General features: G+C 47.4%; 1 protein-coding gene and 1 pseudogene across 1 annotated transcript in view; one reads left to right on the forward strand and one right to left on the reverse strand.

The window, feature by feature from the left end:
- Positions 1 to 1,534: 1,534 nt before the first annotated feature.
- OBSCN (obscurin, cytoskeletal calmodulin and titin-interacting RhoGEF) overlaps positions 1,535 to 26,373 on the forward strand; it is a 198,509-nt gene continuing 173,670 nt past the window's right edge. The window contains 7 exon segments of the mRNA XM_047776349.1: positions 1,535 to 1,653; positions 4,845 to 5,851; positions 6,966 to 7,235; positions 7,498 to 7,758; positions 8,530 to 8,838; positions 9,289 to 9,555; positions 10,164 to 10,448. Of these exon segments, the coding sequence (XP_047632305.1) occupies positions 4,870 to 5,851; positions 6,966 to 7,235; positions 7,498 to 7,758; positions 8,530 to 8,838; positions 9,289 to 9,555; positions 10,164 to 10,448 (2,374 nt within the window). The 5' untranslated portion in view covers positions 1,535 to 1,653; positions 4,845 to 4,869.
- On the reverse strand, positions 19,748 to 20,464 carry LOC125125398 (dnaJ homolog subfamily B member 6-like; annotated as a pseudogene).

Raw genomic sequence — 26,373 nt, forward strand, 5'->3', positions numbered from 1 at the left:
GGAGAAGACCCAGGAAAGCTGGCATTTTTCAAGTGCCCAGTGATAACATGGGTCCATTGACTGTAGCTGGTGACCAAGGATCTGTCTGCAAGCAGAGTGGAGTTGGACTGGTCCTAAGAGCAGCTAAGGCACAGAGGAGGATCACAAGACAGTGAAGGAATAGAGAGAGGGAGGGAGGTGAGCTATGGAGGATCGCAGGCAGGGAGGAAGGACAGAGAGGGAGGATGCATTAGATGAGGTTTGGGTAGGCTCCCAAGGTAAGATTTTTGCCCTTATGAGACAAAGATAAGACATTCTCTCCACCAAAGTAGGACCATCTAACTTGGTGGAGAGAATGCACCATCTGTTTATCAGAGAAAGAGGCTCTAAGTTAACATGGAATCTGCCAACACTTTCCTGTCAAACTTGCAGCCTCCAATACTGTCAGATAAATGTCTGTGTTTAAGCTCCCCATCTGTGGTATTTGAGCTGATTGAGATTTTAGGTAACTCTGGTGACTGGTCTATACTCAAAAGAGTTTCGATTTTCCCACAGGATATAGGTCTGGGCACAAAGGGCATAGATAGGTTGAGGGCATGGCTCAGACCACAGGATGGGGTGCTGGCCAAGAACTTAGTGCCCTGGTGTGGGATCAGGCGCGACACTGATAATGGGACACAGGGCAACACCACTACCCTTTACCCCTGGTGGGTCAGCCTCTTTCCAGGAGAGGCCCCAGGACTCATACCAGATGGCCTTCTCTGGCTCCCTGATAGGTCCCTACTAAGAAAGACCCACCTTCTCCCCTGAGTGGGCCCAGAATCCTGCCCACCCTTGTCCCTGAATTGGGGCCAGGGGGCTAGTGGGCAGCCATCCTGAGGTGTGAAGCAGCACCCATATCACCTGCCCCTGTCTTGTCTGCCCATCCCTGTGGCTAGGTCCCTAGACCCTGGGAAGTACAGACCTCAGGTTGAGATACCTGGGCCCCTCACTCCCGTGTAAAGATGGACATCCAGCCAGGCCAGGTGCTGCCAGGAGCGACCAGGGATAAAGGGTGCACCCCAGTCACCTATGTGGTCAGGGTGGTGGGGGGCTGACCTTGGGCACCTGGCTAGTCTCCTGGCTGCTCACCACCATCAAGAGGCTGCAGGACTCTCAGGAGGTGACTGGTGGTCTTAGGGTGGTTATGTTCTCTTGGGGGATGGTCCTGAGTGCTCCTGTGGGTGGTACTGGATTCCCCCTTCTCCTTCCTGCCCTGCACTCCAGGATGCTGGTCTAAGCACGAGGCCCACCAGTTGGGGCTCCTGCCCCACTTGCACCATCACTGGAACACACAGGCCTCCTCCTCTCTCAGCCACCCAAGCCTCTGCCCTTTGCCTCCTTGGGGCCAGGGGTGAAAACAAATCTGGGGCAGTGACACCCGGGCTATTTTGGAGCTGGGCTGGGCGGGCTGGCGGTGGTGGGGGTGGGGTGGGGGCGGGCCCAGCCTTCTTCAGCTGATAGCATCCGCCTGTCCTTTCGTCCCTGTCCAGTCTGAGGACCGGCAGGAGTGCGGGCTGCTGGGTGGGAGCCTTGTCGGTCCTGGACCCGTGGAGGGAGGTGAGACCCAGCAGCCCCTGCCCCACCATCTGAGCCCCTCGCCTGGGTGCTGCCCAGTGCCCTCGGTAGAGACAGGTGAGGAGGCATAGAGCAGGTAGGGGTGGGGGGCTACCCAGTGCCTCTGAGGACGGCTCTGCTGAAGGTCATAGCTCTGGGGGATGGAGGGACCTGGGATAGGGTTTCAGCCAGGCTGTGCTGCTCCTGGGGTTGGGGCTATGGATTCTAGCCCCTGCCCCATTGTGACCTGAGCCAGACCCTCATGTGGGGAGAGAGCAGCTGGGGCAGGAGGTGGGGGTGGGGGGGGCGTCCTCCTTTGCCCACTGCCCTGAGGGTCTAGCTTTCCCTGCCCCCAACTCTGTTGAGATGGATGCCCGCTGACAGCTGGGGCTATTTTGGGCCTGTTGGCTCAGCGGAGGGGACAGCCAGAGGGGCAGTGACACCTGACTCCAGGAAAGAATTTCCCTTGGAGTTCGGGAAGCTGGAAGGCCCAGGGGTCTAGGGGAAGGTACAGACGGCAGGAGCTGCCCTTGGAAGTATTTTCTGAAAGGGCATGGGGGCAACAGGTTTGGGGGGGAGAGGGAGCAAGTTGGGGAGACAGGGCTTCTGGGAGGGAGCTAGCCAAGGCTCTGCTATGAGGCTGCTAGCCACTTCCCACTCTGGGCTCATCTGAAAAATGGCCCAAGCCCCACAAGGACCAATAATAATAATAATAAGTGGCCAAGTTCAATAAAAACAAGGGTAGAGGGGTTGTGGGTGTGGCTCAGGTCAGCCACAAGGCTCCCTGGCAGGCTTGCAAAGGGGCAGGGTCTTGGCTTCAGAGTGAAGATTCTGCCAGGGCCAAGCTGGAGCCACCCAGGGCTGAGAAGCTCCAGTAGGGGGTCCACAAGGTACTGCCCTCCCAGGTGGGCATCTGAAAGAGGAGGGACTTCCCTGAGAATTAGGGTTCAGGTCCTGGCTTCGTCTCTGCTCCTGAAGCTCTTGTTTCTGCCCTTGTGGCTGTAGCTCTAGCAGCTCCAGCCTCTAACATGGCAGGGGGAGGAGGAGACACTGCAGGTGACCGTGTGGCCAGAGGGGCCTTGTGGTCCCTGCCCCGACTCAACCTGAAGGAGGGCAGCTCCAGAGTCCTCGGACACACTCATGACCAGTTGGGATGACTGTCTGGCAGGACTGCCATGGGGTGTCTTGGTGAGCCCCTTTAGACCTCTATGAATCTGCTGCCTTGAGGGTGTGGCATGAAGGCCCTAGACAGGGAGCACATCCTCGGTGACTTTAGAGGATCCTGGGGTCTCTGCCCACCCTTGTACATCTGCTGAGAGCTGGCTCTCTCTAAACATGTGTAGAGATAAGACCTCCTTCCCCATCTCTGTCCTCCTGGCCCCCAGAGACTGCCAGATGTGGAATTGACCCCCTGACCTCCGCTCATATTTGCTGATAAACTCAGAGCAGCTGTCTCCAATACCTGCTCTGGGTGTGGCCAGGGGAGAATGCATTTCCTGCCTTGGGGAACCCACAGATCAACTGTATGATTCAGAAAGTTGTGCTAGGAAGAACTCAGAACTCAGAACACAGGCCCCCAGGGAACTTGTGTCAAAATAATCCTTCCACAGAGGGACGCTGAGGGCCAGGAGGGTGTCCATGCAGGCAGGTGGCTGCTGGCCCAGGTCTTTCCCAGGCCAAGAGCCCAGCCAGGCCATGGGGGAGCTGGTGGCAGGGCGGGGTGTGCTGGGAGACAGAGGTGCTGACTGCACAGTGAGTCAGCAGGCTGGTTCCAGCTTACCTTCTTGAGGGAGATTAAGAGGATTAGGTTCTGAATCATAGGACAAGGAGCTGAAGGGCCCGAGAACATTACCCTGTTCATCCCATGGTGGGCAGCCCATGTTGAAGGCCCAGATCCTGGGGTGAATAGAGTTAAGGCACTTGGGGACAGTCAGGGCCCAGTGGAGTCCATTTTTGCTGGCTGTCCTTACAGAAGCCCTTGTGTAGACAAGGCCCAGTTTCACCTCACCCACCTGTGCTGGGGGCCAGCAGGGTCCAACTTGAAGTGGGCAGAGGCCAGAGTCAGCCTGGGGCCTTTAGGATTGACGGTGTTAGCCCCATCCCTGCAAAGAGCCCAGTCAACAGAGCCAGAGCCAAAAGCTGCAGGGTGACTAGGCTGCCTGCTAGCCCCTCAGTTGGGCCTGGCCATTCCCATCCCGGAGGTCCTTGTTCTTTCTGGGGGATTCTCTGATTGTCTTCCACTGACACACCATCCATTGCACTACCCCAACCCTCCCCATTCTGATCTCTGAGGGAAGGAGGCAGGCACTCACAGAGAGGGGGTGTGGGCAGCCCTGTGTGCTGGAGGAGCCTCCACTCCACCAGCTGCAGGGTTTTCATTCTTTGTTCATTTATGAGCATACCTCCTCGGGGGTCAAGGGGAGGTGGTGGGATCCAAGGAGAGGTGAGAAGTGACCTGGTCCCAGGCAGCTGCAGGCAGGACAGGCCTGTGTACAGGGCCTTCTGCTGTGGAATACCCAGTGAGAATACCCAGCTGTGCACATGGTTAGCAGTGGAGTCCAAATACTTGAGTATGGGAAGTCACAAAGTGGGGGATGATGAGGGGCAAAGGGGGCACCTGAGCAGAGCATGGAGGAAAGCCTGCTGGGGTGGAGAACTGGTGGCCTCTGGTGTATCTTAGAGAGAGGGGGCAGGCCGGCAGTGGGCACTTATTGTGAGCCTCCATGGCCAGGCTCTGGCAGGATGCAGAGATGCCTCTCTGACTGGGGGAGACTAGGTAGATTGGAGTTTTGGAGCCCGGGAAGTAAAAGTGTGTGGGGAAGGGACAGGACACCTGATGGCAGTTGGAGTGGGTCAGGAGGGACAGGGAAGGCCTTTGTGGTGAGGTATAGTGTGGCAGATGCCCCACAGGGAGGAGGGCAAGTTTGGTGTGGTGTTTCGGGACAGGTGCTTAGCTGGACCTCAAGTTGGGGTAGCAGGCCCAGAGCTGGGCTGGGAGGGAGGAGATGCTCCTGTCAGCTAGAAAGAGCCCATTTCAGGGTGGGGGCAAACCCTAAATGCCAAGCAAGAGGCAAACCTGCACTTCAAGACCACTGTACCATCTGGTGATCCTACTTGCTGGGATGGAGTGTGTGTTCGGGGATGAGACCCAGATGAGGCATTCCCCCGGGTTAGGCTGGGTTTTCCAGGTGGCACTGGATGAGCGAGGTGGTCATGCGAGGCACCTGGATCTCACTTACACTATGCTCTTCCCCCCACCCAACCTACAGGTTCCCTCCACCTCCCCCCACAATCATGGATCACTCCTTCAGTGGTGCCCCCCGCTTCCTAACTCGGCCCAAGGCCTTCATGGTGTCGGTGGGGAAGGATGCCACGCTGAGCTGCCAGATCATAGGCAACCCCACGCCACAAGTCAGCTGGGAGAAGGACCGGCAGCCAGTGAAGGCGGGCGCTCGCTTCCGCCTGGCCCAGGACGGGGACCTGTACCGCCTCACCATCCTGGACCTGGCGCTGGGCGATAGCGGGCAGTATGTATGCCGTGCGCGCAATGCCATCGGCGAGGCCTTCGCGGCAGTGGGCCTGCAGGTGGACGCTGAGGCAGCGTGCGCCGAACAAGCACCCCACTTCCTGCTGCGGCCCACATCCATCCGCGTGCGCGAGGGCGCTGAAGCCACTTTCCACTGCCGAGTGCGCGGTTCGCCACCTATGTCGGTGAGCTGGGCCAAGGATGGGAGGCGCCTGGGCTCGCCAGACGCCCCTCGAGTGCGCGTGGAGGCGAGCGGCGAGGAGGCCGCGCTGCGCATCCAGGACGCGAGACCGCGCGACAGTGGCACCTACATAGTGCACGCAGAGAACCCGCTGGGCGCAGCTAGCGCCGCGGCGGGTCTCACAGTAGACGCGGATGCAGACGCGGCAAGCCCACCCGGGGCCTCCACAGCCATGCTCTTGGCGCACTTGCAGCGGCGGCGCGAGGCTATGCGCGCGGAGGGTGCCCCGGGCTCTCCTCCCAGCATCGGCACACGCACCTGTACGGTGACTGAGGGCAAGCACGCACGCCTCAGCTGCTTCGTGACAGGAGAGCCCAAGCCTGAGATAGCGTGGAAGAAGGATGGGCAGCTGGTGGCCGAGGGCCGGCGACATTTAGTGTACGAGGACGCGCAGGAGAACTTCGTGCTCAAGATCCTCTTCTGCAAGCAGTCAGACTGCGGCCTCTATACTTGCACTGCGTCCAACCTCGTGGGCCAGACCTACAGTTCCGTGTTGGTTGTTGTGCGAGGTGAGCTCCTGGCTGCGGGCCGCAAGGTCTCCGCGCAGTGAACACAGGCAAAGGCTCCTCCCCAAGCCTCCTATCCTTTCCTTCCAGTGCCTGCTGTGGCTCCTGCCGCCATCTGCCCTCCCAGTGTCTGTCTGGTAGAAGAATCTGCGGGTGGAGATCTTGGCGACTTTCACTGTTCTGTCCCATTGTCTTTGTAAGACTAACATGAGTATACAACAAGCTTTGTCACAAACACCCCCTCCATCTGGGAGACAGTCAGGGTGCCCAGTGGCTGAGCTTGCTCTGTCCAGGCTGAGGGTGACCGAGGATCTCCACCCCTCCTACAGGATGCTAAGGTGGTCTCCCTGGCAGAGCTGGAAGGCCGGCAGGAGCAAATCTTGTGTTGTTGGAGGCCTCAGGCTGGGGCTACAACAGGGTGCAGCCTGCAGATGGTTCTGGGTCAGTTTGCAGGCTCCCCCATGGCACCAGGGTGACGCCATCTCTCTGTAGGCAACACCACCAAAATTTGCTGGGGAGCTGTTTATTCTTGCTTCCTAAGACCAGCCTCGAAGTAGTTGGAGTCCCACCTTCCCTTTTTACCAGCTGTAGGATCTCAGCAGTGTGCTTCAACCTTCTTGTGCTTGCCTCAGTTTCCTTGTTTTTGCAGGGAAGTGTGCTCCTGGATTTGAGTGATTTCACAGGCCAATACTGGTCACCGCTGTGTGCGCCCACCCTCATCCTGCTTGCCCAGGATCAGCTTAAGGGCCTGCTCAGTGGGGCTGCTTGCTGTGGCTTCACCTAACTCATTTCTCCTTTTCTCTTCCAGACTTCTCCTTATATTTGGGGGAGGGGCTTTTTCCTTTAAGTTCTGCTCCCTCTCCCCTGTACCCCTTCCTCCCTCTGTTCCCCTCCCTGCAGCTCCTCTGCCCTCCCACCCACCCTTTTCCCTCAAAGCCCATCCAACCCCTGTCCTGGCTCCCTGCCCCCATCCCAGCCTTACACTTCCATGACCCTTCCTCCTCCTTCTCCTCGCCCTTCTCCTTGCCCCTCCCACTCTCCCCTTCCGGCCCCACCCCCCGCTCTAGATCACCCCTCCTCACTTTTCCTAACCCACTCCCCTGTGCTTTTTCCGCAGAGCCTGCGGTGCCTTTCAAGAAGCGGTTGCAGGACCTGGAAGTGCCAGAGAAAGCGTCCGCCACGTTCCAGTGTGAGGTGCTGCTGCCGGCCACCGAGTCTGCGTGGTACAAGGAGGAGACGCGGCTGTGGGCCAGCGACAAGTATCGCATCGAGGAAGCAGGCACCGAACGCCGGCTGACTGTGCTCAACGTCTCTTCCGACGACGATGCCGTGTACATCTGTGAGACAGCGGAGGGCAGTCGCACGGTGGCTGAGCTGGCGGTGCAAGGTGGGCGGGCAGGGGAGAGCCGGGTGCGGGAGGGGGTTTGAGTCCGGGCCTCCTGGGAGCTGGGGAAGCAGCTGCATAGGTACTGGGCAGATGGGGCAGGCAGTGTCTGGAGACAAGAAGAGGGTCAGGAAGGGGCGGCATAGGCGCGCAGGGCACAGGGTGAGGAAGGAGGTGGGAGGTGGGGGTGGGGCAGGTCTGCAGGGTCTGCTCTGACCAGCTCCCCCCAAACCCCTACCCTTCACTGTGGCTTTGTCCACTCTAGGCAACCTTCTCCGAAAGCTCCCAAGGAAGACAGCTGTGCGAGTGGGAGACACAGCCATGTTCTGTGTGGAGCTGGCCAGGCCAGAAGGCCCCATCCACTGGCTGCGGAACCAGAAGGAGGTGGTGGCTGGGGGCCGAGTGGCCATCACTGCTGAAGGCACATGCCACACGCTCATCATCTCCCAGTGCAGCCTGGAGGATGTGGGTGAGGTGGCCTTTGTGGCTGGGGACTGCCGGACGTCCACCCAGTTCTGTGTGTCGGGTAAGGGCCTAGGGAGTGCCTATCAGATGAGGGTGTCCCTTCCCTGGCCACAGCCCATTGGGAGGGGAGCTTTTAGCTTGCTGTAGGGAGTGCCATGAGGGGCAGGGACCACCTAGGTTGTAGCTTTGGTTCTCCGGGGCCCATGGTTTCTTTGATGCCCTCCTTCACTGTGGTCATACTAGGCATCTGAAAAATGGGAGTCTTGGTGGCCCCAACCCTGAAACCAAATTAGAAAGTGCAGGTTGTTCTAGAAGCACAGCATATAATGGGTGACGCTGTGTGAGTATGTTCTTTGGCTTTTGGTGTTGAGATCGGCCCCCATAGGGTCAGCCTTTTGCTGGGAACAGAGATGTACCCCCACACATGGGTTTCAGCACCCTTGGAAGGGTTATTGCTCCCTGGCTCAACCATTGTCCCACCCAAGACCCCAGTTGCAGGTGAGAACTGGAAAGTGTTTGTTTCCAGATCATGTGGACATTTCATGGTGGCCCTGGGCCAAGTGTGGCTCCTGAGGTCTTGGGTGGTTTTTCTGCTGCAAACAGAAAAATGAACACAGAACCAGTATTGGAGTTATGGGCCCACAGCCTTCTTTTGGGCTTGTGGTCCCTTTGGGCTGTGGCCATTACAGACCACCAGGGCATTGACCCTACCCTCTCCCCCCGGGGGGAAGGCTAGGAATTCTGTGACAGTCCTCCTCCCCTTCTGTGATCTTGGACTGAGGGTTTGGGGAGGGGGCTCCCAGTTGGTGACATGGTCCCATACTCTGCTCAGGCCCCAGAAGGCCGCCTCTGCATGCTCCTGAGGCCCCAGTGGTGAAGGCCAGGACGGAGAGCTCTGTGACCCTTGGCTGGTCCCCACCGGCCCATGGGGACCGCCCTGTGGCTATCAATGGCTACCTGGTAGAGAAGAGGCGACTGGGTGCCTACACCTGGACCCGGTGCCATGAAGACGAGTGGGTGGCCATGCCTGAGCTGACTGTGGCTGGTGTGGCTGAAGAGGGTGAATTCCAGTTCCGGGTGTCAGCTGTGAACAGCTTTGGCCAGAGCCCCTACCTCGAGTTCCCAGGGACTGTACACCTGGGTAAGTGTGGAAGGTTCTGTTCTCCACGGCACCCTGGTAACAGCCTGGTAACAGGGCCATTTGCCCCTGAATCACTCAGACCCAGAGTCTGGCCAAGCTTTGAAGAGGCCAGAGTGATTCATGGGTCCTCTTTATGGCGGGGGGCAGGACCAGGGTCTGATGCTATTGAAGACAACTCTGTGGGGAGGCTAGGGGACCCCTGGGGACTTTAGCCCCCAGGAACTTATCTGTGTTCACCATCCCCATGGCGCTGGGCTGCATAGCTGGCCCACCCCACTGGGTTTGTTGGATCTAAAGGGGATCTCATCTTATCCATCTTGGGTCTGACTTTCACACATCGTCTCCATGCACTTGTCCAATGGACTTCCTAGAGGAAGGGTCATTTGGGTTCAGACATTGGAGGAGAGGAAGGCAGGGGTCCAGCTCCTCCCTGAAGCCCCCATCCCACAGTTCCCCAGCTGGCTGTGAAGACACCTCTGAAGGCAGTGGAGGCGGTAGAAGGCGGCGAGGTGACCTTTTCTGTGGACCTCACTGTGGCCTCAGCAGGGGAGTGGTTCCTGGATGGGCAGGCCCTGAAGGCCAGCAATATGTATGTGATCCACTGTGATGGCACCCGGCACACTCTCACCATCCGCTCAGTGCCTGTCAGCCTGCACGGTGTTGAACTCAAGTTCGTGGCCAATGGCATTGAGAGCAGCATCCGCATGGAGGTCCGAGGTAGGGGACCCTGTTCTCTGAATCCAGGGCCTCTCTGAGCCTTGTTTCATCAGAGGGTGGGGGCATGATAAGGGTCTCTGGGGTCTCAGGGCTCTTGGGAGAGCTATTGTTGCTCCTAGGGCAGGCGGGCCACTGGATGAAGGTGGGGTGTGTAAAGCCATCAGGTGTGAGTGGAAGAGGGGCTAAAGATTTCCTAATAGCGCCAAGCCTCAACTCTTCCTTTGAATGCCTCCTTCCCCTTTTCCTTATTTCCTCTTTCTTTGTCCATTCCTTCTTCTTCTCCACTCCTTGTTCTTTTTTTCCCTTCCTTGCCTCTCTGACTCCCTTCCACCATATCTGGCTCTTTCCCCTCTGTCCTCTTTACCCTCTGTCTCCACCTCCCCAATCTACACCCTTTTGTCCACACCCCCTTGTCCACACCTTTTCTGTCCCTTCCCTTCTATCTATGCACCCTCTGTCCTGTCTTCCTTTTGTCCACACCTCTCTTTGTCCACTTCACCTTTCCCATTTGTTCATGCCTCCCTCTATCTACCCTCCTTTGACCACCCTCCCTCTTTCCACTTTCCCCTGCATCCATACCCCTTTGTCTACCTGACTGTGACTTGCAGCAGCCCTTGGGCTGACAACCAAGCATCCAGCTGTGGCAGTGGCAGCACGGGAGGTGTTGGCTCGGCTGCATGAGGAGGCCCAGCTCCTGGCCGAGCTCTCAGACCAGGCTGCAGCCGTGACATGGCTCAAGGATGGACATGCACTACCCCCAGGCCCCAAGTATGAGGTGCAGGCATCAGCCGGGCAGCGGGCACTGCTGGTGCGGGACGTGAAGAGAGAAGATGCAGGCCTGTACGAGTGCATCAGCCATGGAGACCGCATCGCCTACCAGTTGTTGGTGCAAGGTGACGCTGGTGTCTATGTGTATGTATGTATGTGTGTGTGTATGTGTGTATCCGTGTTCTCCCTGGGCCACCATGTCCAGGGATGCTCATTCTGTCCCCCAGCTCTGGGTGTGCTCTGGTGGGTCTGGGCAGTAGGAGCTGCTGTTCTCCATCCCCCCTGAGGAGGGTGGGGAACCAGGGGCTCCGCTGAGTCCCTGGGAAGGGTGGGGAATAAATGGTCTCTGATGACCCTATGGAAGGGGCAGGCGTGTATGTGTGGGGGCTCTGCCTACTCCATGGAGACAGTGGGGGAATGAGGTGGGGGCTCTGTCTACTCCATGGAGATAGTGGGGGAATGACCCTGTGGGGAGGTGAGGGAACTGGGCAGCTCTGCTGACGTTGTGAGGAGGGTAGAGATTCAGAGCAGGCTCAGGTGACCCCTGAGAGTAGGGTGGGGAACCAGGGGCCCTGCCAACTGTTGGGAGGGTGGAGGTCAGGGACTCTGCTCTGTAGGAGAAGAGTTTCCTATGAGTGTGTAGTTTTTGTGTAGTTGGAAGTAAGCAGCTGAGGCTGGCCCTGTCTCTAAAGGGGCCGTGATCTTGGGTAAGGGCCAGGGTCTCACATAATCCTGAAGCACTGAGCACCTTTCTCTGCTAGCTGCATGAGCATGTGCCTGGTTAGGGCTCTTTTGGCCCATTGACCTGCCCACATGCCCTTGTAGGCCTCACACCTTTTTTTGCACAAGGACATGGCTGATGGCCATGTGGATGCTGTGGCAGGAGATCCAGCTTGCTTTGAGTTTGAGACCTCAGAGGCCCACATGCATGTGCACTGGTATAAGGATTATGTGAAGCTCAGTTGCTCCTGCCAGCACTTCTCCCAGGAGAACGTGGCACACGGCACCAGCTGGTGGCTGCCTTGGTCACCATGCAGGACGCAGGCACCTACTCATGCCGAATGGGTGAGGACTCTGTGACCTTCTGGCTGCATGTCTGTGGTTAGTACACTACCTTCCAGGCTTGGCAGGTAGGGAGCTGGTCTGGCTGCATCCAGCACTTGCAAGGTCATGCTGTCTCTCCCTTCACTTTTTTTTTTTTTTTTCTGAGAATACTTGGGAGTGGGGGAAGTTGCTTTTGGATTTGGCTAAATAAACTGCTCACAAAACTAGTATATATATATGTATGGATGAAGACCACAGGTCTGGAGAAAAGAAGATAAAGAAATTTGAAGTTCTTGTCCTCTTTTTAAAGATGAGAAAAAGAGGCAGAGCAGACCAAGAAAGTGCTAGAAGTTTTCTTGGAAGGTTAGATTTAGATCTTGGTGAATCTGAGGCCTTGGCTCTTTCTAGAAGCTCCTTGGGTCTTTTGGCATATTCTCTAAGTCCAGTTCTGCCCCATCTTGGCCTTCAGGAGGGTGTCTACCATGACTCTCATATCTTCTTCCATCTGAGCATGAGCACTGGGGCCAGGACTGCCCATTCTGGAGCTGTGAGGCTGCTTCCCACCATACCCAGGAGGGGTTGGGGCATTTGACCCACTGGTGTCCATGGAGGGTTCCATGTGTAGCACCTGATCACAAAGAATCCCCAAGATGGGACTTGAGGCTGCCTGAGGTCTAGAGCATAGCTCTATCATGGCACCAGGACTCAGGGAACCTCACCTTGGCAGGCCTCTGACCACATATCCCTCCCTGTCCCCAGAGCCCTCAGAGGTGTTCGCCAGGGAGCAGCCAGCACGCAGTGAAGTGCAGGCCATAGTAGGGGCCAGTGCCACACTGAACTGTGAGGTGGCCCAGGCCCAGACAGAGGTGACATGGTACAAGGATGGGAAGAAGTTTAGTGCAAACGCAAAAGTGTTCATGGAGGCCAAAGGCTGTTCCCAGAGGCTGGTTGTGCAGCACGCGGGCAAGGCAGATGCTGGGGAGTACAGCTGCGAGGCCAGGGACCAGAGGATCTCCTTCTGCCTGAGCATCACAGGTCAGTTGATAAAGCAGACATTTGACCATTTCATAGGAACAGGCCTGTAGGAACCAATTCAGTGTAGGTGATGGCTGTGCTCAGCAGACTCGCAGTTAATACAGATAGCCCCAGAACTTAATGGTCTGACAGAATGATCCATGGGTAGGAACTCAAGCAGTGCTAATCTCTGCTCCACATGATGTTGGCTGGGATGGGAAGATCCAGCCTGGCCTCATTTGTGTGTCTGATGGCCCAGTCAGGGGGCTGGCTAAGATTGCAGACCTCTCTCTTCTGATGAGATGATGTTGGCTGGACTCATTCCTCCATCTGGGACCATGTTGTTCTCACTTCTGGGGACATGCTCTCCTTATGACATCTCTTTCTTAGGGACCCTTTCTCCTTGTAGGTAGCCTGAGCTCCTTAATTTGGTGACTGGATTCTTTTCAGGGAATAGTAGATTCCACAGAATTTGTTAAGGTTTGTTTTCATCAGTCCCAGAATGTTACTTTCCAGATGTTCTATTGCACAAATCAGGCACAAGGCCAGTCTAGTTCTAGGGGGTTAAGAAATAGATCCCACTGTTGTTGAGGGAACCCCTGGATCATTGGGGACAATTTCTAACAATACGTCATGGGAACATAGGCTCTATCTCTCTAATTCTTTGCTGTCCTGAGCATGAAAAACCTTTCTAATGCTTATTGCCTCATGGTTACAAGATGGCTTCCACAACTCCAGCCATCATGGAAAGGATATTTAAGGATTGTGTGATTGTTCTTTCTTTTTCACTGCTCTGTAGCAAAATATCACAAACTCAGAGGCTTAAACCAATGCTCCTTTATTAGTTTGTAGTTCTGTAGGTCAGAATTTAGGAAGCGGTATGGCTAGATTCTCTTCTCAGGGTCTCAAGGGATGAATCCATGTGCTGTATAGTTGAGTTATGTCAGGGGCCTCTTTCCAGCTTATCTAAATTACTAGAAGAATTTATTTCCTTGTGGTTCTGGGACTAAGGCTGTTGCCTGGCTGGCTGGCAGCCAGGGGCTACTCTCAGGTCCTTTATCACTGGCCCCTCATGTCTGTTCACTGTTATGTTTTAAATCTCTTTGGCCAGGAAAAGTCCCCTCCCTTTTGCGGTCTCACCTGCTTAGGTCAAGTCCACGCAGGATAATCTCCTTGTTAATTAACTCAGAGTCAACTGATCTGAGACTTAAATTCCTTCTGCAGAATTCCTTCACAAAAGTACCTGGATTAGTGTTCGGCAAAGTAGTCTGGGGAAGGTACATGCACACTGTGGGGCAGGGATCTTGAGGCAGTCCTCCCTAGCAGAGAGTGTCACCAGCTCTTCTATTCAGAGAACTGATGCTTTCTGAGGAGCCCACAGTAGATTTCCCCTCATGTGTCTCAGCATTGTGTGGGTCTAATGGCCATGCCTTGCTCAGGCAGCCTGGGAAAGTGAGCCTCTAACCTTCAAACCTCAGTGGTGGGACGTTGAGGGTTGTGGGGGTAGGCCTGTGGTGATATGGCTGGCCTGGCTCTGTTGAGGGACCTGTCCTATAGGACTGGCCAATACCCACACCAGTGTGGCTTTGCCCTAATTTTGGGCACCCACTTCGAGGCAGGCTGTAGAGGGATCAGAGTGTGGAGAGGGTCAGACCTCACTCCTGCCTCTTAGCCAGGTTGTTGAAGTCATGTCCCCCTGAAATTCCTGTCTGTTTGGGAACTCAGAATGTGGCCTGAACTAGAAATGGGGTCTTTGCAGATGACATCAAAGTGAGGGTCATAGGGATCATGACCCTGGAGTAGGGTGGGCCTGGAAGCTAAAGACAGGGGTCCTTTTAGAGAACAGAGAGGGATATATGAGATACAGAGACATAGGGAGATGACCAGTGACAATGGGGGCAGAGACTAGGGTGTTGTAGTTATAAGCCCAGAGCTGCCTGGAGCCACCAGGAGCTGGAAGAAGCCGGAAGGGTCTGCCCTCACAGCCCCCAGAGTGAGCTCTGTCTGCCCATACCTTGATCTCAGACTTCTGGTGGCCAGACTGGAGAGAACAGATTCCTGTTGTCTTAGGGTTCCTGTTTGTGGTCATATGTTATGGCTGCCCCAGGACCTCATACAGTCGCCCCCCGCCCACTTTCCTCATAGGAGCAGTGGGCAATAATAGAGTTGCTAGGGCTGTGTTGAGGACTCTGTCCCCCAAACCCATCCCTGCCACTCCAGGAGTGATGGGGGCTGTCTCCTCTCAAAGCACTGTATGTTTTGGCTGCTGGACTGAGATTCTGGGAGAAAGCTAGGTCAAGGGAAAAGGGAAGAGCTTGCTTGGTGGGCCAGAGGCCCAGGCAGCCTTGAATCCATTATTGGTCACTCCCATTTTGCCTCTCCCTAGTCCTTGGCAACCACACATCCACTTTCTGTCTCTGTGGACTTGACTGTTCTAAACATTTCATTTAACATTTCATTTCATCAACATCTATGTTTTCTTAGAGTTTTCTAGTTTTAGCTCTTATATTTAGATCTTTGATCCATGGACTCATGGGATATGTGACTGTTTGTATCTGCTTTTTTTCACTGAGTGTAATGTTTATGAGGTTCATCCTTGCTGAGCGTATGTGTTAGTATTTCATTCCTTTTTATAACCAAATAATATTCCATTGTATGGATAGATCACATTTTGTCTATTTATTTGTTAGTTCATGGACAAAAGTTGTTTGCACTTTTTGACTCTTGTGAATAGTACTACTATGAATATTCTTATATAAGGTTTTGTGTGAATATGTATTTTCCCTTCTCTTGGGATTGTTGGTTCATGCAATGATTCCATGTTAACTTCATGAGGAGCCGCCAAACTGTTCCAGAGTGGCTGCACCATTTTGCATTCCCAAGAACAATGTTTAAAGGTTCCATTTTCACCACATTCTTGCCAACACTTGTTACTCTCAGTTTATTTATTTATTTTGATTATAGCCATCCTGGGGGATGTTTCTTATTGTGGTTTTGATTTGCATTTTCTTGATGACTAATGATGTTGAGCATCTTTTCATGCGCATTTGGCTCTTTGTTTATATTCTTTGAAGAAGTGTCTGTTCAAACCCTTTGCCTGCTTTTTAATTGTTATTTATCTTTTTATTATTGAGTTGTAAGAGTTCTTCATATATTATGGGTGCTAGAGCCTTATCAGGTTTATGATTTGCAAATATTTTCTCCCATTTATTTTCTTAATAGTGTCTTTTGATGCACAAAAGTTTTAAAATTGTGATGAAGTCCAGTTTATCCTCTTTGTTTGCTTGTGTGTTAGGTGTCACATCTAAGAAACCATTGCCTAATCCAAGGTCAAATAGATTGACATCTATGTTTTCTTCTAAGAGTTTTCTAGTTTTAGCTCTTATATTTAGATCTTTGATCCATTTGGTGTTAATTTTGTATATGGTCCAACTTCATCCTTTTCCTATGGATATCCACTTGTCCCAGAACCATATGTTGAAAAGATTTTTTTCTTCATTGAATTTATTTTCTTGGCATCTTCATTGAAATTCAATGAACAATTAATTAAAAATTTATTTCTGTACTCTCAATTTTATTCCATTGATGTGTATGTCTACCTGTCTGTCCTTATGCCAGTACCATGCAGTCTTGATTACTGTAGATTTGTGGTAAGATTTGAAATTGGAAAGTGTGAATCTTTTAAGTTTCTTTTCAACATTGATTTAGGTATTTGAGATCCCTTACATTTCCACATGAATTTTAGGATCATCTTTTCAAATTTTGCAAAAAAGGCAGCTAGTATTTTGATTAGGATTCCATTGAATGTGTAGATGACTTTGGGGAGTATTGTCATTCTTAGCAGTATTGGTCTTCTTATCCACAAATATGAGATGACTTTCTATTTTATTTGTCTTTTAAATTTCTTTCAATATTTTATAATTTTCAGTGTACAGGACTGGTGCTCACTTTAAGTTTGTTGCTAAGTATTTTATTCTTTTTGATGCTACTATGAATAGAATTGTTTTCTTAATTTCTTTTTTTAAATTAGTTCATTCCTAGAGTACAAAATATAATTGATTTTTGTATATTGGCTTAGTATCCTGCAACTCTTCTAGATTCATTTGTTCACTCTATTAGTTCTTTTGTGGATGTCTTAGAATTTTCTAGAAACAAATGCTGTCACTGGCAGATATTTTACTTCATTTCTAATCTGGATCTTCTCATTTTGTTTTTGATTACTGATTATTCTCTTTACTTGTTATAGATCTGTTCAGCTTTTCTATTTATGCTTGTTTTGTTTGTTTATTTATTTATTAGGCCTAGCCCCTGCAGCATATGGAGGTTCCCAGACTAGGGGTTGAATCAGAGCTGCAGCTGTTGGCCTACACCAGGGCCACAGCAATAGGGGATCTGAGATGCATCTGCAAGCTGCACCTTACAGCTCATGGCAATGCCAGATCCTTAACCCAATGAGCGAGGCCGGGGATCAGACCTGCAACCTCATGGTTCCTAGTGGGATTCATTTCCGCTGTGCCACAAGGAAAACTCCTATAATTGTTCTAGTTTTGATAGTTTGTATGTTGCTAGGCATTTCTCCATTTCATCTAGGTTATCTAGTTTGTTGGGAGGCAGTTGTTAATAGTAGTCTCATAATCCTTTTAATTTTCATAAGGTCTGTATTGATATCCCCATTTAAAATTTTTTAAAATAATTTGAGTCATAGCTTTTTTCTTTGTTAGTTGGTCAGTGGTTTGTCAATTTTGTTAATCTTTTCAAAGAACCACGTTTTTGTTTCCTTGGTTCTTTCTATTGTTTTCTATTCTTTATTTCATTTCTCTCTTCTCATCCTTATTTTCTTCATTCTTCTAAATTTGGGTTTAACTAAATATTTTTTTCTTGTTTCTTAAGGTATGAAGTTAGATTATTGACTTATGATCTTCTTTTTATAGGCCTATGTAGGCCTGTAATTTATAGCTATGGATTTCTCTCTGAACACTGCTTTCACTCCACCTCATAAGTTTTGGTGTGTTGTATTTTCACTTTTCATTTATCTTAAAATATTTTCTCATTTTCTTTGTAAGTCTCCTTTTTTTTTTTTTTGGTGGGGGATGCGCTTGCAGCATACAGAAGTTCCCAGGCCAGATGCTGAACCTGCAGCACAGCAGTGGCAAAACTGGAGCAGATCCCACTGAGCGAGGCCAGGGATCAAACTCACAACCTTATGGTTCCTAGTCGGATTTGTGTCCTCTGTGCCACAATGGGAATTCCCCTGCTCTTTGTTTTTTATATGTCATATCTTTTGCCATCAGTTTCCCCATTGCTTTCACTTATGATTGATTTTTTTCTAGCATACCATTTTTGTTCCCTTCTTTTGTTTAAGTATATATACATTTATTTTTTTTCTTAGTGTTTACCCTGGAGGTAACCATTAACATCTTAACTTTGTAATAATCAAATCTGAAGTTATACCAATTAATTTCAATAAAACTCTGCTCTTTTATAGCTTATGCCCATCCCTTTATGTTGTTATTGGTACAAGCTATGTCTTTATACATTGTGTGTCCATTAAGTTTATATTTTTATGATTGTTGTTTAGGCATTTTCATTGAAAGTTATATAGAAACAAAGAGGAGTTACAAAATAAAAATCCTGTAATACTGGCTTTTATATTTACATGTGCAGCTACATTTACTGTTGTTCTTCATTTTTACATGTGGCTTCAAGTTATTGTCTTGTGTCTTTTCATTTTGTCTTGAAGAACTCCTTCAGCATTTTTGTGTGGGACAATTCCAATAGCAACAAACTCCTCAGTATTTGTTTATATGGGAATGTACTAAGTTTCCCTTAGTTTTTTTAAAAAAATTTATGGCCTCACCCATGCCATATGGAAGTTTCCTGGCCAGGGATTGAATCTGAGCTGCAGATGTGACCTCTGCTGCAGGTGCAGCAATGCAGGATCCTTTAACTTACGGCATCCAGTTGAGGATTGAACCTGTGCCTCTGCAGTGACTCAAGCTGCTGCAGTTGGAATCTTAACCCACTGTGCCACAGCGGAAATTCCAAGTTCTCCTTAATTTTTCTTGTATTTCTTTTCTTCACTTTTTTTTTTTCTTTTTTTTTGCCATTTCTTGGGCTGCTCCCGCGGCATGTGGAGGTTTCCAGGCTAGGGGTCTAATTGGAGCTATAGCTGCCGGCCTATGCCAGAGCCACAGCAACGCGGGATCCAAGCCGCGTCTGCAACCTTCACCACAGCTCACGGCAACACTGGATCGGTAACCCACTGAGCAAGGGCAGGGATCGAACCCGCAACCTCATGGTTCCTAGTCGGATTCATTAACCACTGTGCCATGATGGGAACTCCCTTTTCTTCATTTTTTTAAGCAAATGACAAAGACCAGTTTACCAGCTTTATTTTTTTAAACCTAAGCTTAACATATGTATTTAAACAATTGTGAAAACTTACGAAATTGCCAGCAGCATCCATGCACAATAGCAACAAGCTCCTCAACTAGAAAGCATCTTCAATTTATATTAAATTGGAAATGTATTACCATTTATGCATTAATGTCTTTCACTACTTAATACTGAAAAAAATTGAAATTACATGTGTGAAAGATTCATCTGGCAATGTTAACTTCACAGCAGGTTGACACTACTTGGCTCTTCTTTCTTTCTTTCTTTCTTTCTTTCTTTCTTTCTTTCTTTCTTTCTTTCTTTCTTCTTTCTTTACCTTTCCGTCCTCCTTCCTCCTTCCTCTTCCCTTCCTTCCTTCCTTCCTTCCTTCCTTCCTTCCTTCCTTCCTTCCTTCTTTCTTTCTTTCTTTCTTTCTTTTGCTTTTTAGGGCCACACCCACAGCATATCAAAGTTCCTAGGCTAGGGGTCAAATCAGAGCTGCAGCCACTGGCTTACACCACAGCCTCAGCAGCACTGGATCCAAGCTGCGTCTTAGATCTACACAGCAACGCCTGATTCTTAACCCACTGAGTGAGGCCAGGGACTGAACCTGCATCCTCATGGATTGTATTCAGATTTGTTCCTGCTGAGCCATGACAGGAACTCCCTTGGCTCATGTTTCAAATGCAGTGGAAAAGCAGGTCTGTGCTGGTGTTAGTGTAGGAAAGAGTCATGTCCACCCTGGATTATGTTTAATAAAAAACAAAGTGCCTAAAGAGATTTAAAACAATTTTAAAGACAAAAAGTGGTCCTTTTTTTGTGGTCCAACAATAAACTCAAATGTCTATGACAAATAGGTGTCCAATGAGCTGTATATAAATTCTTTAGGTGCAGTTATACTGAAAGTCCAGTTTGTCTGAAATCTTCAAACTATGTTCCTTAAATGGTGTGTGCTAGAGTTAACATTTCTGTTACACAAGTGTGCATTGAGCTACTTGTTATCCAAGTGCAGCAGCTGCTTCTTAACCATTTATTGTCAAGGACTTTAACTGGCTGTCTTCTTCAACTTCCATTCTTTTTTGACCATTCTTGACAAACCTCTTTATAGTGGTTTTTCTGCCATTAAACATTTTAGTAGAAGCTAATAGAGGTTTGTAGTTGCCCATCCCTCTGCCACCAAATCTTGTGGAAGAGAAAGAAATGAGGCGCCTGGGACCTAGTGAACCAAAGGAAGCGAATCCTGTATCAAAATGAGAAAATCTCCCTCCAAAAAGGGAAATCCACTGAAATCAGAAAAAAACCACCCTGTGCCTTGCATCTGGCTTTTGTGAGGACCTCTTCCCAAAGAAATCCTTAAATGGGTAGAAGTTGAAAGAAAATGAGTGCCTTCCACCAAAAAATTCCCTTAAGATGTCATCTGGGTTTTGGAATGTGAAGCCAAACTCAAACAGACTGTCAAAATGACTTTCACCTCCACTGTCACAGTTTAATCCTTCTTTGCCATATTTGTCATAGACGTCCCATTTTTTAGCATCTGATAATACCTCATATGCCTCAGCAACTTGCTTGAATTTTCTCTCCACTTATTCTTTCTTCTTGGGATGATTTTTATCTGGATGCCACTTCAGTGCCAGTTTCTGATATGCCTTTTAATATAGTTGGCTGAGGCATGTCTCTGCACAGCTAGAACTTCATAGTAATCTACCATGTTTTAACAGCCTGTTGGAATGAGTCTGAGGACACAGGAGCTGGTGGCAGAGGTGTGGCAGGGCAGTGGCCAGGTCTCCTCCGGTCCTGCACAGCAGTGCTTGTGGTGGCAGCGACCTCTCCTTAATTTTTGAAGAACAGTTTTGCCAGATCTAAAATTCTTGGTCGATGGTTTTTTCTTTTAGCAGTTTGAATACATCATCCCATTGCCTTATGGCCTCTGTGGTTTCTGAAGAGAAATCAGCTTATTGATGAGCTCTTGAATGTGGCCTCACTTCTCATTTGCTCCTTTCAAGATTCTCTCTCCCTCTCTCTCCACTTTTGATAATTTGACACATATTGTCACAGTGTGGATCTCTTTTAGTTTATCTTGCTTGGAGTTTGTTGAGCTTCTTGGATGTGTAGATTCATGTTTTTCATACAATTTTGGAAGTTTTTGACCATTATTTCTTCAAATAGTCTCTGTGCACCTTTTTCTCCTCTCCCATAGACTCCCATTATGTATATATTGGTACAATCCATGTGGTCCAATAGGTATTTGAGGCTATGTTCATTTTCTTCTTTCTTTTTTCTTCCTGCTTCTCAGATTGGCTAATTTTAAGAGACCCGTTTTTAAGTTTATTGATTCTTTTACCTGCTTAAATTGACTGTTGAATACCTCTAGTGAAGGCCTCATTTCAGTTATTATACTTCTTAAATCTAGAATTTTTATGTTAAAAATCTATCTTTTTAATGGGTATTCTTTATTTGATGAGACTTTGTCCTCATGTATTCCTTTGTTTCATTATAAATAGTTTCCTTTAGTTTTTTGAACATATTAAAAATAGCTAATGTAAAGACTTTTCCTGGAGTTCCTGTCATGGCTCAGTGGTTAACGAATCCAACAAGGAACCATGAGGTTTTAGGTTTGATCCCTGGCCTTGCTCAGGTTAAGGATCCGGTGTTGCCGTGAGCTGTGGTGTAGGTTGCAGACATGGCTCAGATCCCTCATTGCTGTGGCTCTGGTGTAGGCTGGCAGCTACAGCTCCGATTAGACCCCTAGCCTGGGAACCTCCATGTGCCACAGGAGCGGCCCAAGAAATGGCAAAAAGACAAAAAAAAAAAAACAAAAAAAACAGACTTTTCCTAGGAAGTTTAATAGCTGAGCTTTCTCAAATACATTTTATGTTGCTGCTTCTTCTGCTTGTGAGTGGACCATGCTTTCTTGTTTTCTTTATTTTTATGCTTCACATGGCTGTGATTATTTTCAACAAGTGCATGTTGGGAATAGCCGCTTGTACTTGGCGAGCTTCTGTTTAGGCCTGAATAATGAATAAATAAAGACAGCCTTGTGAGTAGGGTTTTCCAGGGAACCAGCAGTCAGCTTAAAAAATGACAGTTCTCTTGGATGGGATTTTGAAAGAGCTCTTATTCCATTCTTCCCCTCCCAAGTGGCTTCCAGGTTGCTGGTTTTCACTGTGGTAATAGACTGTTGGTTTTGAGGTTACCTCAGAACCAAGCAGGAGGGTATGAAAATTGGGCAAGTTAAAACACCACTGATCTTATTGTTCTTACCAAGATTTGGCTGTTTTTCTTGAATATATGCTCCCTAGATTGCTATAAGCCTTTGATTAATTTCCAGAGCTCTGAGAAAGTCGATTACAACAATTTTTGTTTTAATTGGTTTTATGGAAGAACAATTTTTAAAAAGTTTTTTTTTGCCATTTTTGCTGATATCTCTTTGAGTGATTTAAAAATATTGAACCAGCTTTGCATTTCTTGGATTAAGCCCATTTGACTGTGGTGTGTTATTCTTTTTATATGTTACTGGATTCAGTTTGACAATATTTCGCTATTTATGTATTTATGTTCATATGTGGGGAATTTTGGTTTGTATCTGTCTTATACTGTCTTTGTATGGCTTTGGTATCAGGATAATACTGGCCCCACAAAATGGGTTGAAAAAAATATTCCCTTTACCTCTGTTTATTGTAAGAGATCATGTAGAATCTATATTATTCTATTCCTTCTTTAATTTCTCTTTTAGTTATTTCACTGACTAAACCAATGAAGTCATCCTGGCCCAGAAACTCCTCTTGGAAAGTCTAAATGATAAAAACATTTTATTTATAGTTATGAAAGTATATAGGTTATTTGTTTCCTCTGGGAAATTTTTGGTAGTTTTTAGATTCTGAGGAAGAACTGGTTTGCTTCATCATATTTGTTTCATTCTTGTTCATAGAGTTTTTTGTAGTATTCCTTTATTACACCATTTAATGTCTGCAGGATATGTGGCATTATCCCTTGTTTCATTCTTGATATTGTTAATGTCTTCTCTCTTTTTCTTGCTAGAAGTTTATCAATTTAATTGATCTTTTCAAAGAACCAGATACAGGTTTCATTGATTTTATTTATTTGTAAAAAACCTAATTGATTTCTGTTCTTATCTTTAGTATTTCCTTTTTTCTCCTTGCTCTAGGCTTATTTTACTCTTCTTTTTCAAATTTCTTAAGGTGGGACTTTAAATTTCTGATTGAGATTTTTTTTCTTTTTTTTTTTTTCTTTTCTAATATAAATACTTAATACCATAAATTTAAGTGCTACTTTAACTTTTTCCTAGATATTTTGATATGTTGTATTTTCACTGTTGTTCAGTTTAAAAGTTCTACTAATTTCCCTTGAGACGTTTTCAACTTCTGTATTGTTCAGAGGTGTGTTAATTTCCAGGTATTTAGAGACCTTACCATTAGCCCTCTGTTATTGATTTCTGGTCCAATTCCATTTTGGTCAGAGAACATTTTTTGTATTTTTTTTCAAGTTTTAGAAATTTTTAGAAGTTTATTTCTAACCACAATATGGTGTATGTTGGTGAATGTTACCTGTACACTTAAAAGGAAGTGTAGTTTGCTGTTATTGGGTGGAATGTCTTAGAAATGTTAGGTCATGCTGGTTATTGGTTCAGCCCCTGATGATTTTCCTGCTACTTTTATCAATCATTGAGTAAAGAGTATTGAAGTTTCCAGCTATAATTATGGACTTCCTGGTTTTACTTTCAGTTCTGTCAGTTTCTTCTTCATGTCTTTTGAAGCTCTGTTAGTAGGTATTCATTTAGAATTATTATGTTTTCTTTGTAACTTAACCCATTTATCTTTATGTGATACCCCTCTTTATCCTTGGTAAATTTCTTTGCTCAGAAGTATACTTTATTTGATATTAATATAGGTATTCTGGGTTTATCTTGATTACTGTTTGCATTGTGTGTATTTTTCATCCTTTTACATTTACTTACATGTATGTGAAGTGAGTTTCTTGTAGGCATCATAAAGTTGTGTTATTTTTTACCCTTTCTGACAATCTCTTTTATAATCAATATGTTTAGACTGTATTCATTATTAATGCAATAGTAGGTTTGTTTTAATTCTGGTCAACCATCTTATTATTTATTTCTGTTTTTTCTTTTTTTACCTTTCCTGTCTTTTGGGTTATTTATGATGTTTTTAGTATTCTGTTTAATCTGTTGTGACTTCGTATATACTTTTGTGTAGTCACTCTACGGATTGCACTAAACATATTCAATTCCTCAACATCAACTTAGAATCCAGTATTTCATTGCTTTTGTTGGCATGTGGAACTTAGGTCCTTTTACCCTCCCACCTTCATGTTATTGGTTATGTTATGTGTTATCTCTGTGTACATTGAAAACCTCATTAGACAATATGATGATTTTTGCTTTTTTTTCTTTTTTGTCTTTTTAGGGCCACACCCATGGCATATGGAGATTCCCAGGCTAGGGGTCAAATTGGAGCTGTAGCTGCTAGTCTATGCCACAGCCACAGAAATGTAGGATCTAAGCCATGTCTTTGACCTATACCACGGCTTACTGCAATGCCAGATCCTTAACCCAATGAGTAAGGCCAGGGATTGAACCTGCATCCTCATGGATACTAGTCAGGTTCATTAACCACTGAGCCATGATGGAAACTCCTGATTCTTGTTTTTAACTAACAAACATATTTTAAAGAATTCAAAAGGAGAGGTAAAGTTTATTTTATTTACCCCCTGTATTAGTCTGCTTAGGCTGTATAACAAAATACCACAGACTGTGTGGCTGGAACAATGGAAATTTATTTTCTTGCAGTTCTGGAGACTGAAAGTCCAAAATCAAGGTGCAGGCATGGTCAGTTTCTTGTGAGGGCTCTCTTCTTGGCTTGTTGATGGCTGTATCGTCACATGGCCTTGCCTCTGTGGGCAGAATGTAACAAAGTCAAGTTAATATACGAACTGGCAAGGGGAAAAAAGGGAAATTACCAGGTGCTGGAAGTGAATATGGACTGGAAGACTAATTCAGTGAGTGATAAGTTGGTGTACAGATTCTATAGCAGGTTTTTGGTTTTAGGGATCTGGGTGGGTCTGATTTGCAAATAGGCAGTAGGAGCTTAGGTTCAAGTAGGAGCCCCAGTTTAAAAGCTGGAGGCTTTTTAAATATAATCTCCTTCTTGGTTTTTGGCCTTCTTCTATTCACTATGTTGTGTCTTTCTGTGATATTTTTCATTTCCCATTATTTATTAAAAATCTCGAAGCTTAGGATTCATGTCTTTTACCATTTCTAAAATTTCTCCACTGGATTTCTTTAATTATTTCATCCTTTTCACTATTTATAGTTTCTCCTAGAAATCCTTTTAGACCCTTGTGTGAGCTTCTGCTTCTCTTGTCTGTCATTATTTCTTACTTCTTTGTAATTCATCCTGAGTAATTTCCTCAGATCTATCTTCCAATTCAGTAATTTTCTTCAGTTATGTCTAAGTTGCTGTTTATTCTTCCACTAAATTGTTTATTACAATGTTTTGTTCCCTATTCAAGAAATTTCATTTGGCTATTTAAATCTACCTGTTCTTTTTTCTTGTTTTCATGTCTTCCATACATTTCTTTAATCATTTTAAGTAGACTAATCTTGAACACTCTTTTGGATTGTTTTTCTTTCATTTGAAGTTCCTGGATGGTCTAATCTCACTTTTGTTCACAAATTTCAACTCTCATTTGTATTGAATTGCTCCTCTGGTGCTTATATTTTTAATCATAAGAATATCTTTATCAGGGCTTCTTTAAACAATGATAATTAAGTATGGCATGGGTGGTGAGAATATCCCTACTGAGTGTTTTACATTTATTTCTTCTAGGTACTCCAGGAATATCAGTGGCCTGGAACCCCTTTTTTAGGTTGACTTAATCTGGGGGTCCCAGATATCATACATTCAAACTTAAATCCCAAGTGAGAAACAGGTTTCCATTTTTCTTTTCATATCTGAGCCAAAGCAGAGACAAATACCTTATCACCCCCATGGACTGTGAGTAGGTTACTTTTCTGGTCCATCTTTTCCTTAATGTTCTACAAGGTCCCCAGATTTGTGCAGTTGTCTCACTTCCACTTGCATCATGCAAGGAAGTGTAGGCTGAGGTGAGGGCCAGTGGCATGCTAAGCTGTGAGGTAGCCCAGGTCCAGACAGAGGTGACATGGTTCAAGAAAGGAAAGAAGCTGAGTTAAAGCTAAAAAGTGTATGTGTAGGCCACAGGCTGTGGGTGGAGGCTGGTGGTGCAGCAGGTGGGCAAAACAGATGCTGGGGACTACAGCTGTGAGGCCTGGGGCCTGAAGGTCTCCTTTTCACTTGTGTAAACTTCACAGCCACCTTGAGAAGAAGAATTCTGATTATTTCCAATTTAAGATAAGGCACAAGGAAATTCCATAACTTGCCAAGGTTCACATAGCCAGAGAATTACAGAGCCAGCACCTGGGCCCCATATTCCAGGATTAACTTTTCTTGCTTGAAGAACTCTGTCATTAATATTTATTTTAGCATATCTGCTTGTGCTCTATTTTTTTTTTTTTGCTTGTATGAAAACATATATTTTGCCTTTAATTCTGAGGGCTATTTT

Source organism: Phacochoerus africanus, chromosome 4, assembly GCF_016906955.1.
Source record: "Phacochoerus africanus isolate WHEZ1 chromosome 4, ROS_Pafr_v1, whole genome shotgun sequence".
Taxonomy (NCBI): Eukaryota; Metazoa; Chordata; class Mammalia; order Artiodactyla; family Suidae; genus Phacochoerus; species Phacochoerus africanus.